The 13251-nt window shown below is 48.7% G+C and overlaps 2 protein-coding genes across 5 annotated transcripts in view; one reads left to right on the top strand and one right to left on the bottom strand.

Annotated features, from left to right (window-relative positions):
• Positions 1-13251, top strand: part of LOC119974214 (transmembrane 6 superfamily member 1-like) — a 148094-nt gene that overhangs the window by 119151 nt on the left and 15692 nt on the right. The window lies entirely within an intron of this gene.
• Positions 1-13251, bottom strand: part of LOC119974215 (hepatoma-derived growth factor-related protein 3-like) — a 108798-nt gene that overhangs the window by 36057 nt on the left and 59490 nt on the right. For both annotated transcript variants that reach the window (XM_038812965.1, XM_038812966.1), the window contains exons 2-3: positions 13121-13197; positions 1246-1384 (exon numbers count right to left, since the gene is read on the bottom strand). In XM_038812965.1, coding sequence (XP_038668893.1) covers positions 1246-1384; positions 13121-13197 — 216 coding nt within the window. The remainder of the gene's footprint in view (positions 1-1245; positions 1385-13120; positions 13198-13251) is intronic.

Consider the following 13251-nt stretch of genomic DNA (forward strand, 5'->3'; position numbering starts at 1 on the left):
GTCCTCTTCTTAGTCATTATGTCAATGGAATCATGGAATCATAGAATTTATAGTGTAGAAGGAGGCCATTCGGCCCATCGAGTCTGCACGGGCCCTTGGAAAGAGCACCCTACTAGAGCCCACACCTCCACCCCATTCCCGGAACCTAGTAACCCCACCTAACCTTTTGGAGGCTCAGTGACAATTTAGCATAGCCAATCCACCTAACCTGTACATCTTTGGACTGTGGGAGGAAACTCACGCAGGCAATCTCCACACAGACAGTCACCCGACCCGGAATTGAACCCAGGACCCCGGAGCTGTGAGGCAGCAGTGCAGTGCTAAACACTGTGCCACCGTGCCACCCCTTGTGCCACTGTGCCACCCCGGTCTTAATATTTGGTGCATTATATATAGATATGGGGCGGGATTCTCTGACCCCCCCCCCCCCTGTCGGGTCGGAGAACCACTGCGGGGCGGCTTGAATCCTGCCCTGTCGCTCCGACGCCGGCTACAGAATTCTCCGGCACCGGTTTTTTAGCGGCAGCGGGGATCACGTTGCGCCGGTTGGGGGCCATTGGCAGTGGCCTCCCCGGTGATTCTCCGGGCCCTGATGGGCCGAGCGGCCACCCGTTTTTGTCCGGTCCCGCCGGCGTAAATTAGACCAGGTCCTTACCGGCGGGACCTGGCTCTGAGGGCGGCCTGTGGTGTCCTGGGGGAGGGGGGGGGGGGGGGGGGTGATCCGGCCCCGGGGGCCCCCTAAGGTGGCATGGCCCGAGATCGGGGCCCACCAATCTGCAGGCGGGCCTGTGCCGTGGGGGCACTCTTTCCCTCTGCACTGGCTGGCGCGGAGACAAAATCCCCTGTGTGCACCCTCCCGCGCATGCGACAACTCACGCCGGCCGGCGGAGGCCCTTCGGCGCCGGTTGGCGTGGCGCCAACCACTCCAGCGCCGGCCTCGGACCTGGAACTGCGGAGGATTCCTCAACTTCCGGGTGGCCCGCACCGGAGTGGTTAACGCCACTCTTTGGCGCCGGTATGGCCCGCCCGCCGGTTGGGGGAGAATCCCGGCCACAAATTCTGTCTCAGTTGTGAAATACAACCGTCAATTAACAAACACTGGCAAAAGAGAGACTGTTCTGGCATTGCACTGTACTTAAAAGCTCTTTGCCTGAACTTGCTGATACTATTTGCCAATAAACGTTGATGTGCCTAATCTATAGGGCTTTTTTATTGCAACAGTGGGCAACCAATTATAGTAACTACCTGATATCCTGTGAACTTGACACCAGGGTTGTTTTCGATCTCCCACAGACCTTCGTTGAAACCTTTTCGTTTGTTAGACTTCCCAAATTTATCCTTATATTCTTTGTAGGGTAAAAGGTCTTTTGGTCCCAGAAAAGCACTGCAAGAGAAAGATTCAGTTTTTACCTCAACCAGCTTCGCAGATTAAATGAAGATTTTATTTACATAGAATCCCAACAGTGCAGAAGGAGGCCCAATTGAGTCTGCACCAACCCTCTGAACGAGCACTCCCACGCCTTATCCCTGAAACCCCACCTAACCTGCACATCTTTGGACACTAAGGGGCAATTTAGCGTGGCCAAGCCATCTAACCTGGACATCTTTGGACTCTGGGAGGAACCCAAAGCACCCATAAGACATAGGAGCAGAATTAGGCCACTTGACCCATCGGGTCTGCTCCGCCATTCAATCATGGCTAATATTTTTCTCATCCCCATTCTCCTGTATTTTTCGCATAACCCCTGATCCCCTTAGTAATCAAGAACCTATCTATCGCGGTCTCAAAAGCACTCAGTGATTTGGCCTCCACAGCCTTCTGCAGCAAAGAGTTCCACAGATTCACCACCCTCTGGCTGAAGAAATATCTCCTCATCTCTCTTTTGAAGGATCGTCCTTTTAGTCTGAGATTGTGTCCTCTGGTTCTAGTTTTTCCTACAAGCGGAAACATCCTCTCCACGTCCACTCTATCCAGGCCTCGCAGTAATCTGTTAAATTTCAATAAGATCCCCTCTCATCCTTCTAAACTCCAACGAGTACAGACCCGGAGGCCTCAACCATTTCTCATGCGACAACCTCTTCATTCCAGGGATCATCCTTATGAACCTCCTCTAGTTCCTTTCCAAGACCAGCACATCCATCATTAGATACGGGGCCCAAAACTGCTCACAATACTCCAAATGGGGTCTGACCAGAGCCTTATGCAGCCTCAGAAGTACATACCGGCTTTTGTATTCTGGCCCTCTCGACATGAATGCTAACATTGCATTTGCCTTCCTAACTGCCGACTGAACCTGCATGTTAACCTTAAGAGAATCTTGAACAAGGACTCCCGAGTCCCTTTGTGCTTCTGATTTCCTAAGCATTTCCTCATTTAGAAAATAGTCGATACCTACATTCCTCCTTCCAAAGTGCATAACCTCACATTTTTCCACACTGTATTCCATCTGCCACTTCTTTGTCCACTCTCCTAGTCTGTCCAAGTCCTCCTGCAGCCCCACTACTTCCTCAATATTACCTGCCCCTCTACAGATCTTTGGAAACCCATGCAGACACGGGGAGCACGTACATACTCCACACATTCACCCAAGGCCGGAATTGAACCTGGGTCCTTGGCACTGTGAAGCAGCAGTGCTAACCGCTCGTCACAGCGAGTGCTCGAAGGGGGTGCCAACAACAATGGGAACAACTTTCATTTATAGAGCACCTTTAATTAGGTCAGAGAGGTGCAAGGAAAATATGAACAGCAAAGCAGAACATGAGATACCGAAAAGGGTGAAGAGGTGGCTTTTAAAGAGGAGAAAGGACATCAGGGAGACAAATCAAGGGCAGGGACTCAAGGGAGCTGAAGGCATTGGCCGCCAATGTTGGGTGAAGGAGGAAAGATGCAGAAGAGACCCGAGCGCAGGTGGAGAGTCGGGGAGGTCATACATGATGAGCCTATGCGAGAGAGAGAAGGAAAGGCAAGGCCATGAAACATGAGGATGAGAATTTTAAATTTGGGATGAACAGACAATGAGAACCAGGCTGATGAAAGAGTGCAAACTAGTGCAGGATTGGACATGGGCAGCTGAATGTATCGAGTTTTACAGAGAGAGAAAAAAGCCTCCAGATGCTTCAGAGGTGCAAGGAAAATATCATCAGCAAACTAGAAAATGAGATATTAAAAAGGGTGAAGCGATTGGTTTTAAAAGAGGAGGGGGGCTTTGGGTAAGGCAATTCTACAGCTGGGAGTCAAGGTCCACAGGACATTGAAATCGGAGAATCGGGAGGGCGTAAAAGGCATGGACAAAGGCTTCAGCTGGGGCTGGTGAGGAGGAATGGGTCATGAGTGATTTATGGAGCTTATTACAATGTAACCAGTCCTCAAAATTGCATTAAATTATCTCCTGGAGAACTAAATACACTTTGCATCAATACCTCAATAAAATTGTTTGTTAAAAAAAAAGGGTGACACTGTAGTTGGGATGTATAACACTGCTATTTTCACAGGCATCAAATGAGTTAAAATAGATGGGCTGACGTTTCTGGTAACATAGCGACAGGAGAATGTCACTGAAGAGCATGCACAGTTGTTCATTAATATTGCCAACAGCGACTTCTATCCTTTATCTGTCTGAGGTTTTAATTTCCATTTTTAGTATTAAAATTTTAATTGCAATTTTCATGACATGATTTTTCACTCAAGCATTTTAGATTTAGAAAAAAATATTATTTTAAATAAAATATCTCCAAGGTGCAATCAGTTTGCTTTTTGAACACTGCAGCTCTTCGGATCGATAGTTCTCAGGAACGCTGTGGAGGAACTTGCATCTAACTCATGTAAGGATTTTACTGTTTTCTCCACATGTCTTTCTCCTGCTCTCTTGAAGACACTGACATGTCCTCGGCTACAACCTCTTCACCCTGAAAAGTTGCTTTTCCATACGCCAACCCAGCCAGTGATTGGCAGGCTATTGGGCCATGAGGGGCATTATTGACAGAGTCCATTCTGCCCTCACATACTAGCTGCAGTCAAGGAGAATGAGCAAGAGTGAGACCCCTGGTCCATTCTGCACCTCCCTAGCCTGTTGGTGCCGTGAACAATTACAGAACCCCTATTTCCGCCCCCAGCAGATAAATGTGTCAGGCCGGATATCCAAGCTGTGACTGACATGTATGAGTTGGTTCATTTAGCAGTGCATTTACCAGAAGAGGCATGTAGACAAGCCTAGTATAGATTTTTTTTAAGCAATATATAAATTAATAATTGAAATGAAAAGTGAAGTGCATCTTTATAGAACAAAATACACTGTACGGTATATGTTAGGCACAGTATCAACCTAGGAATTATTTCCCCTATTTAGGGAGACTTTAATCCATTTATTTTAAACAGCTACTATCTTACTACCTTAAAACTGTGGGCAAAAGAACTTTACCCAGAGGTTCTTAGTTTTTTTGCATTGATAGTGCAAAGTTATATCTTTAGAGTTGTTCAAGGTTAGACTTGAGGTTTAGTCCATGGTCTCTATCAAGAAGGTGATTTCTGAAGTCAATTTTCTTCTCTTAGTCACTAATCAGTTTGCCTTGGGCTTGATTGCAAAAATATTAATGGCTTTGCGGTATAAGCATGAGCCCCTAGCACTCTGCATTAGCAGGAAAAGGACCAGTTTTTGCTGCTGACTTTTCATTACCAGCTGTTCCGAATTCGACAGACAATCTGGCAAGAGATTGTCAACAGTTTCAAGCAGACAGGTTTAACGTTTTGAGGACCAGACAGAATTCAGCAAGCAAATTAAAAAACTGTAAGAAACACTGGTTTATTTTACCAGTAGGAGACGGAGGGTGGTGATAGACAGCTGTTTTAATACCTGGAAACCAGTGACCAGTGACGTACCACAGGGATTCGTGCTGGGCCCCCTATTATTTGTCATTTATATAAATAACATAGATGACTATGTGTGGGTAGGATCAGTAAGTTTGCAAGCGGCAGAAAGATTGGACAGGGGGGTGTCTTGCGTTGGGTGTCTTGGGTTACAGAAAGATATAGACGGGATGGTCAAATGGGCGGATAAGCGGCAAATGGAATTTAATCCTGAAAGTGAGGTGATACACTTTGGAAGGTTTAATGTGACAAGGAAGTACATTATGAAAGGACTAACACTGGGAAGTTCTGAAAAACAAAGGACCCTTGTCGTGTTTGTCCATTGTCATGTAAGAGTACCTTTAAGAAATGGATGTTTAAGCAATGTACCTTTAAGAAATGGAGCAGCTCATATTACTGAAATGATGTTAGAGGGTGGGGGGAGCTGAGCTCACTTCTGCTTTTAGTTTCAGTTTGAGAGAGCGCAGCTGAAAAGTGCCTGGCTGGTTTGCTGTGAGCTGTTTCAAAGGAGAAAGCCAGTTTTGGGAAAAAGAGCTTGGGTGTGTCTGTGTTTGCAGTGAGCTGGATCTGCTGTGATCTCTGCCATGAAAGACTATCTCTGAATCATTTGGGTGATTTAAACTCATAATAGTAATGTCTTTAACCTGATGTGTTTCTGTTTAAAGGTGTTAAGTCTCTTGGATGTTTAAAGGAACAAGTGAAGGAATATTTAGTGTTGTATTATTTTCAGGGTTATCCTTGAAGTAAGGGGTGTTGAGTGATCCAATGTTTAGTTAAAAGGTTAAGTTGAATTCATGGAATAAACATTGTTTTGTGTTTAAAAACCCACGTGTCCATAATTGTAATACCACACCTGGAGAACAAGCCGTGTGCTGGAAAAGCAAAAATACATTAAAGGGGGAGGTTGGTTGAACTCCATGATACATTTTGGGGTTTGAAAACGCCTCTCCCATAACACCATAGATCTCTGAAGGCAGAAGGGCAGGTTAATAATGTGATTAAAAAAGCACAGGGACACTCACTTTTATCAATCGGGGCATTCATTACAAAAGCAGGGAGGTCATGATGGTGCTGCAGGAATTTTGGTGAGGCCACAGCTAGAATACTGTGTGCAATTCTGGTGGCTACATTATAAGAAAGATGTAATTGCACTGGCGGGTGTGCAGAGAAGATTCATCAGAATGTTGCCTGGGATGGAACATTTATTTAAGTTATAAAGAGAGGTTGGATAGGCTTGGGTTGTTTTGTCTAGAGCAGAGAAGACTGAGGAGTGACCTGATTGAGGTGTAAAAGACTATGAGGGGCATGGACATGGTGGATAGGGAACAGCTGTTCCCCTTTCTTGAAGGGTCAGTTACGAGGGGTAACAAGTTCAAAGTGAGGGGTGTTTGGGGGGATTTGAGGAAATCCTTTGTACCCAGAGAGTGGTGACGCTCTGGAATGCACTGCCTGGAAAGGTGATAGAGGTGGGATGCCTCACATCCATTAAAAGGTACCTGGATGCGTACTTGGGAGGCCAAAACATTCAAGGTTATGGGCCAAGTGCTGGCAAGCGGGATTAGGTGGGCAGGTCAGGGCCATTCATGTGTCAGTGCAAACTCAATGGGCTGAAGCGCCTCTTCTGCATTGTGGTATTATCTGATTCTGCTCTCTAACTCTAATTGGAAACAACCTTTAGACCTTGCCAAATAAAAATTTTGCAGGGATTTTACTGGTGAACACAAGATTATTTTAAAGCAGCAGTAATAAATAAAAACAAAAGACATTGCCGCCTCTACCGTGACTGTTAACAGCTCCAGACTACAACCTACAAGTATAAGTGACTTCCGCTTGTGACCATGGAATGATTGGTCACATAAAGGGCTGTTCCTGTTCAGTCACAGAAAAGGGCTCTTTTTCCCCAGATCCGGGTGGAATTTTGATGAAAAGGCGTAGGCGAATGTGAGAGCAGTAGGTTACCCCTGGAATGGTATGTCTTCTGATCACCGGACCTGGCAGAAAACAGTGAGAGGTTTGGCTGGAAAGTTGGAACAGTTTTGTGCTTCACAGACAGTCTCTTCCAGCAAGCAGGCGGGGGAGGGGCAAGCTGTAAGACCCCAGATACAGGAACTGATGATTTTCATTAAGGAGGAATTCCATGAACAGAGGAAAGAAATGCATGAGGATCACACAAAGGCCATTGCAGAAGCTGTGGCATCTCTGAATAGTACTTTGGAGCAGATGAAGAGGTGTTTAGAGGTGCAGGGGACACAGAGTCGGGAGATTGAAGGAATGATCTTGGACCACAGCGATCGTGTGGTGGCTCCGGAGGCGGAAGTGGGGATCCCAAGAGACCTTTGTAAAATGCTGAGGGCAAAGGTTGAGGAGCAGAATACCTCGAGAAGACAGAACTTGCGAATAGTGGGCCTGCCTGAAGGAGTGGAAGGTGTGAGTGCCACGAGGTACGTCTCGAGGATGCTGGCGGGACTGATGGCAGAAGGGGTGCCAGATAAGGCACCTGCAGTGGACTGAGCGCATGGGTCTCTGAGGCAAAAGCCTAGAGCTGGGGAGCCTCCACGGGCGGTGATTGTGTGACTCCATAAATTTGTGGACAAAGAGAAAATTCTACGGAGGGCCAGGGAGAAGCGTAGCTGCGACTGGGAGGGAAATAATGTCCAGATTTATTAGGCCATCGGAGCCGAGTTGGCAAAACGGCGGGCAGGTTTCAACAAGGCCAAGGCGGTGCTGTACCGGCAGCAGATCAAGTTTGGGGTGCTCTACCCGCCAACATTCTGGGTGACCAGGAGGCCGGGAGTATTATTGCGAGACCCCAAAAGCGGCCAAAGACTTCATTAAGGAGCATAAACTGCAGGAGAACTGAGTGGACAATGCTTGGGAACCGGGGTGCTGGCACTATGTAATGGTCGGGAGCATGTTTGAAGTTGGTGTAGGGATTGGGGGATTTTTGCCTTTTTTTGTGTTGGGGGGGGGGGTCTGTTCAAGGTTGAGATTGCAATGAGTTGTAGGGGTGAAAAACGTATGTGGGGATGGATGTTCCCATCCGCCTCCTGTTTTATGGGACTGTTGGTGTTTCACATCTGTTTGTTTGCTTTTGGAGAAGGCTACCTGGAGTTCAGGATAAGTCCTTGTTTGGGTGGGGGAGGGTAAGGCCAGCAGGAGGCCTTCTTCTTTGAGCTGAGGAGTGGGAGGGAGGAGAGGGAGGGGGAGGTCATTAGGATGTGCCTTTGAGTAAGGGCAGCCGTGCTAGCAGGTTTTGCTGGTGAACGGAAATGAGGTGGTGGGGGAGAAGGCCAAGAGGGGTGACCGGGGGAGAGGGGAAAGGGGAAGTGGGGGGGGGGGGGGGGGGGAAGAAGGGGAAGGGGAAAAGCGGGGGTTTCTGCAATGCGGCAGTGGGTGAGAGATGACATGATCAAGGGCAAAGAAAGGGGTTATCTGGGATGGGGTAGGTACAGAGTGGAATTAAAGGGGCAGGAGTTAAGAGGGGAAGATGACGGACGGTAGAGGGGACTGGAGGCGGAAGCCTCCGGTAAGGTTGGTAACGTGGAGCGTCCGGGGACTGACTGGGCCGGTTAAAAGGTCGCGGGTGTTCGCACACCACAGGAGCTTGAAAGCGGGGGTTGTCTTTTTGCAGGAGACACACCTCCGTGTGAAGGACCAGGTTAGGTTAAGGAAGGGGTGGGTCGGGCAGGTTTTTCACTCGGCGTTTGATTTGAAATGGAGGGGTGTGGCGATTTTAATGAGCAAAAAAATGGGATTCGTGAGTGTGAAGGGTGAGGGATCCAGGTGGGAAATATGCGATTGTGAGTGGGGTATTGGAAGGGGCACCGGTAGTGTTGGTAAATGTGTATGCCCCAAATTGGGATGATGTGGGTTTTATGAGGGGGTTGCTGGCAGCAATCCCGGATTTGGCCACGTACCAGTTGGATCGAGCCCTAGGTCTATGGGTAGGGTACGAATGGAAAGGGAGCTGGGGGGGTTTATGGAGAGGATGGGTATGGTGGATCCATTGCGCTTTCAGAACCCAGGGGGAAGGGAGTATTCCTTCTTTTCACACGTCGGGGCAGCAGGGTAGCATAGTGGTTAGCATAAATGCTTCACAGCTCCAGGGTCCCAGGTTCGATTCCCGGCTGGGTCACTGTCTGTGTGGAGTCTGCACATCCTCCCCCTGTGTGCGTGGGTTTCCTCCGGGTGCTCCGGTTTCCTCCCACAGTCCAAAGATGTGCGGGTTAGGTGGATTGGCTATGCTAAATTGCCCGTAGTGTCCTAATTAAAGTAAGGTTAAGGGGGGGGGGGGGTTGTTGGGTTACGGGTATAGGGTGGATACGTGGGTTTGAGTAGGGTGATCATGGCTCGGCACAACATTGAGGGCCGAGGGGCCTTTTCTGTGCTGTACTGTTCTATGTCTATAAGGTGTATTCGAGGATTGAATACTTCATAGTGAGTCGGGAGATTTTGGTTGGAGTGGACGGGGAAGAGTATTCGGGAATTGGTATCTCGGACCATGCACCCCACTGGCTGGATATTCGGTTCAGTACGGGACAAGAGCAGAGTCTGGGGTGGAGGTCTGACTCGTGGTTGTTGGCGGATGGAGGTTTTTGTGATAAGGTGCGGTTGGCGACTATTGATTATATGGAGTTCAATCAGAATGGGGAGGTGTCGGCGGGAATTTTTTGGGAAGCACTGAAGGCAGTGGCCCGGGGAGAAATTATCTCATTTACGTTTCATGCGAGTATGGAAAGGAGGGGAAACATGACCATCTAGTGAGCGAGATAGTGGAGGTGGACAGTGAATATTCAAGGGTGCCCACCGTGGAGGGATTGGCGAGGAGGAAAAAGTTGCAGGGGCAATTTGACAGGCTGACAACGGGGAGGGCGGTAGGGTAACTGCGTAGGGCAAGAGGGGTGCAGTACGAGTATGGGGAGAAGGCGAGTCGCATGCTGGCTCACCAGCTGCAGAGGCAGGCCGTGCGTCCAGGGAAATATTGAAGATCCGGACTGGGGCTGGGGATGTGGTGTCAGAGCCAGGGAAGATAAATAAGGAATTTAGAGAGTATTACCAGGGACTTTATGAGGCGGACCCACGAGGAGTGGAGGGGGACATGTGGTGGTTTCTGGACGAGCTGGAATTTCCCCAGGTGGAGGAAGCAAAGAGGCAGGCGTTGGAGGAGCCCCTGGGGCTTAGCGAGGTGCTCGATACTATCATGCGTATGAAGTCCGACAAGCCCCCTTGTCCGGATGTCAAGTTTTTAAGGAAATTTGCGGTGGACCTGGCACCACATCTGTTGGGGGCGTTTGTTGAAGCGCTGGATCTATTGAAGCACTGGAGAAGGGGGTGCTGCTGGAGACGATGAAGCAGGCAGGCAGTAATCACACTAATCCCCAAAAAAGGGAAGTATCCAGTGGAATGTAGGTCGTATTGACCCATATCACTATTGAACACAAATGTGAAAGCATTGGTTAAGTTGTTGGCAGGGTGGATGGAGGATTGTGTCCCGGGGTGGTTGCAGAAGATCAAACAGGCTTCGTGAAGGGCAGACAGCTCGCAAGTAATATAAGACGGCTGTTGAATGTGGTGATGAATCCGTCGAGAGCTCTGGTACTGGAGGTGGTGGTGTCCATGGACGCAGAGAAACCATTTGATCGGGTGGAGTGGCGGCACTTGTTCGAAGTTTTGGGAAGGTTTGGGCCGAGATTTGTGGCATGGGTGCGGTTGCTGAATGTGGCGCCAAGAGCGAGGGTGAGGACGAATGATATGAGCTCACAAAGCTTTGACTTACACAGGGGTACGAGGCAGGGGTGCCCACTGTCACCGCTGCTGTTTGCGCTGGCCATAGAGCCATTGGCGATGGCTCTCAGGGAGTCGGCAGAGTGGCAGGGGATAATGAGGGGACAGGGGGAGCATCAGGTGTCACTCTATGCCGATGACCTCTTGCTGTATGTTTCGGATCCATTGGAGATTATGGGAAGTTATGGGCCTGTTGGGGAGGTTTGGAGGGTTCTCGGGATACGAGCTGAATGTAGGGAAAAGCGAGGTATACCCAGTGAAGGAGCTGGCACAGCGGGCTAATTTAGGGGAGATGCCATTTACGGTAGCGAGGGATAGGTTTAGGTTCTTGGGGATTCAGGTAGCGAGGGAATGGACGGGGCTCCATAAGTGGAACTTAACAAAGCTGGTGGAGGAGGCAGGGAGGATCTTAAGAGGTGGGATACATTGCACTTAACGTTGGCGGGGAGGGTCCAAGTGGTGAAAATGAATATTCTGCCGAAGTTCTTGTTTATCTTTCAAGTTCTACCGATCCTTATACCAAAGGCCTTTTTTCGGAAAGTGGACAGAATCATTTCTGACTTTGTATGGGCGGGGAAGGTGCCAAGGGTGGGGAGGACCCTGCTACAGAGGCAGAGGTAGCGGGGGGGTTTGTGTTGCCAAACTTGCTTTATTATTATTATTGGGAGGCGAATGTGGACAAGGTGCAGCGGTGGTGTGAAGGAGAAGGGGTAGAGTGTGTTAGGATGGAGGAGGAATCTTGTAAGGGGTCTAGATTGAGGGCTATGGTGAAGGTAGCATTGCCAATGGCTCCAAGTAGGTATTCAGGGAGCCCAGTGGTGCAGTCCACGGTGAAGATATGGAATCAGCTGAAGAGGCATTTTAGGGTGGAAGGGATGTCGGTGCTAACGCCGCTGTGCGAGAATCATGGGTTTGAGCTGGGGGGGGGAGAGAGGAGGTGGATAGTATATACAGGAGGTGGAGAGAAGTGGGGCTGGTTAAGGTGAAGGATTTGTATTTGGAGGTAGGGTTCGTCAGTCTGGAAGAGCTAAGGGGGGTAGAGCTGCCGAGGGGTAGTGAGTTCAGGTATCTACAGGTTAGGGACTTTGCACGAAAGGTCTGGAAGGGGTTCCCTACATTCCCGTGATACACCCTGCTGGAGTGATTGCTGCTTCCGTATGTGGAAGGGGAGGGAAGAATTGGGGATATATATAAGTGGCTGGGGGAGCAGGCAGGCGAGCAGGTGGTGAAGATCAAGGAGAAATAGGAAGCAGAGTTGGGAATGGAGATCAATTGGGGAGTATGGAGTGAGGCACTGCGAAGGGTAAACGGGACCTCCTCTTGAGCAAGGATCAGCCTGATACAGTTTAAGGTGTTAAGGTGGTGCACATGGTGCATATGACTCGGGCGAGAATGAGTGGGTTCTTTCAGGGGTAGCAGATGAGTGTGAGAGTTGTGGGCGGTGGCCAGCGAATCATGCGCACATGTTTTGGGGTTGTGAAAAATTGGGAAGATTCTGGGCGGGAGTGTTCGTGGTCTTAGCCAAGATAGTGGAGGAGGGAGTGGACCCGGACCCTTTGGTGGCGATATATGGGGTTTCAGAGAAGCCGGAGCTCATGGAGAGGAGGAAGGCCGATGTCTTGGCTTTCGCCTCTCTGATTGCACGACGACAAATTTTGCTGGAGTGGCGGTTGGCATCGCCACCGGGGGTAGCAGCATGGTTGGGTGACCTGTATGACTTCCTGCAGTTAGAGAAGATAAAGTATGAGTTAAGGGGCTCAGCAGGGGAGTTTGAGAAAAGGTGGGGGATGTTTGTGAGCGTGTTTGAGGAGCTGTTCGTCGCAAGGGTGTGGGGGGCGTTGGGTGATGCGGAGGGGGGGTGAAAAAGGAGAAAAATATGTACAAACTGTGTTGTTGATTGTTGGGAAGAATGTTTCCCGGGATGTTTATTTGCTGTTATCTACTTTGATACAAGCTTGAATAAAATGCGTTTTTAAAAAAACCTACAAGAAAAAATGCATGTTGCCACAACAACTTGGTCGACCCAAGAGAACTGTAACACACCACCAAATCAGGAGGGGATAGGTGACCAACCTCCCAACATACTCTCCCAGCAGGCAAGGCTCTGTGCCAACAGTGAGAACTTGTGGAATTTCCCCATATGATTATAAAAATAGAAATTCCTGAAAGAGTTATTGAAAGAACCAGAACAATTCTTATTCAATATAAATATATCTGCACTCTCCACAAATCAATATTTATCACTCGACAAACACTAGTTAACTCAAAATCTGAATCCTCTAGCTGTACATTATTTGTTTTGGGGCTTGCAAGCCTGATATACTTGGCTAGAATTTCTTGCAAAAGGGCTTCTTCAGATCTATTTGGACAATTAACAGCCTAGATCCACTTTTGTAACACTGAGTCTCTGTCATGTCACAAAATGCACAACATTGATCACTGTCATCCTTTTTTTCTATTAAATGTACTTACGTCTCATGAGTCCCAAAGAAGAAAATAGGATATTTATTTGCTGGTGGCTTCACAGCTCCCTCTGGGAGCTCGTCGATCTGTTGAACAAGAGAAGAGGGCTTAGCATGATTATCGCCATCAACAGAAACTTG

This window comes from Scyliorhinus canicula, chromosome 12 (assembly GCF_902713615.1).
Source record: "Scyliorhinus canicula chromosome 12, sScyCan1.1, whole genome shotgun sequence".
In the NCBI taxonomy this organism is placed as follows: domain Eukaryota; kingdom Metazoa; phylum Chordata; class Chondrichthyes; order Carcharhiniformes; family Scyliorhinidae; genus Scyliorhinus; species Scyliorhinus canicula.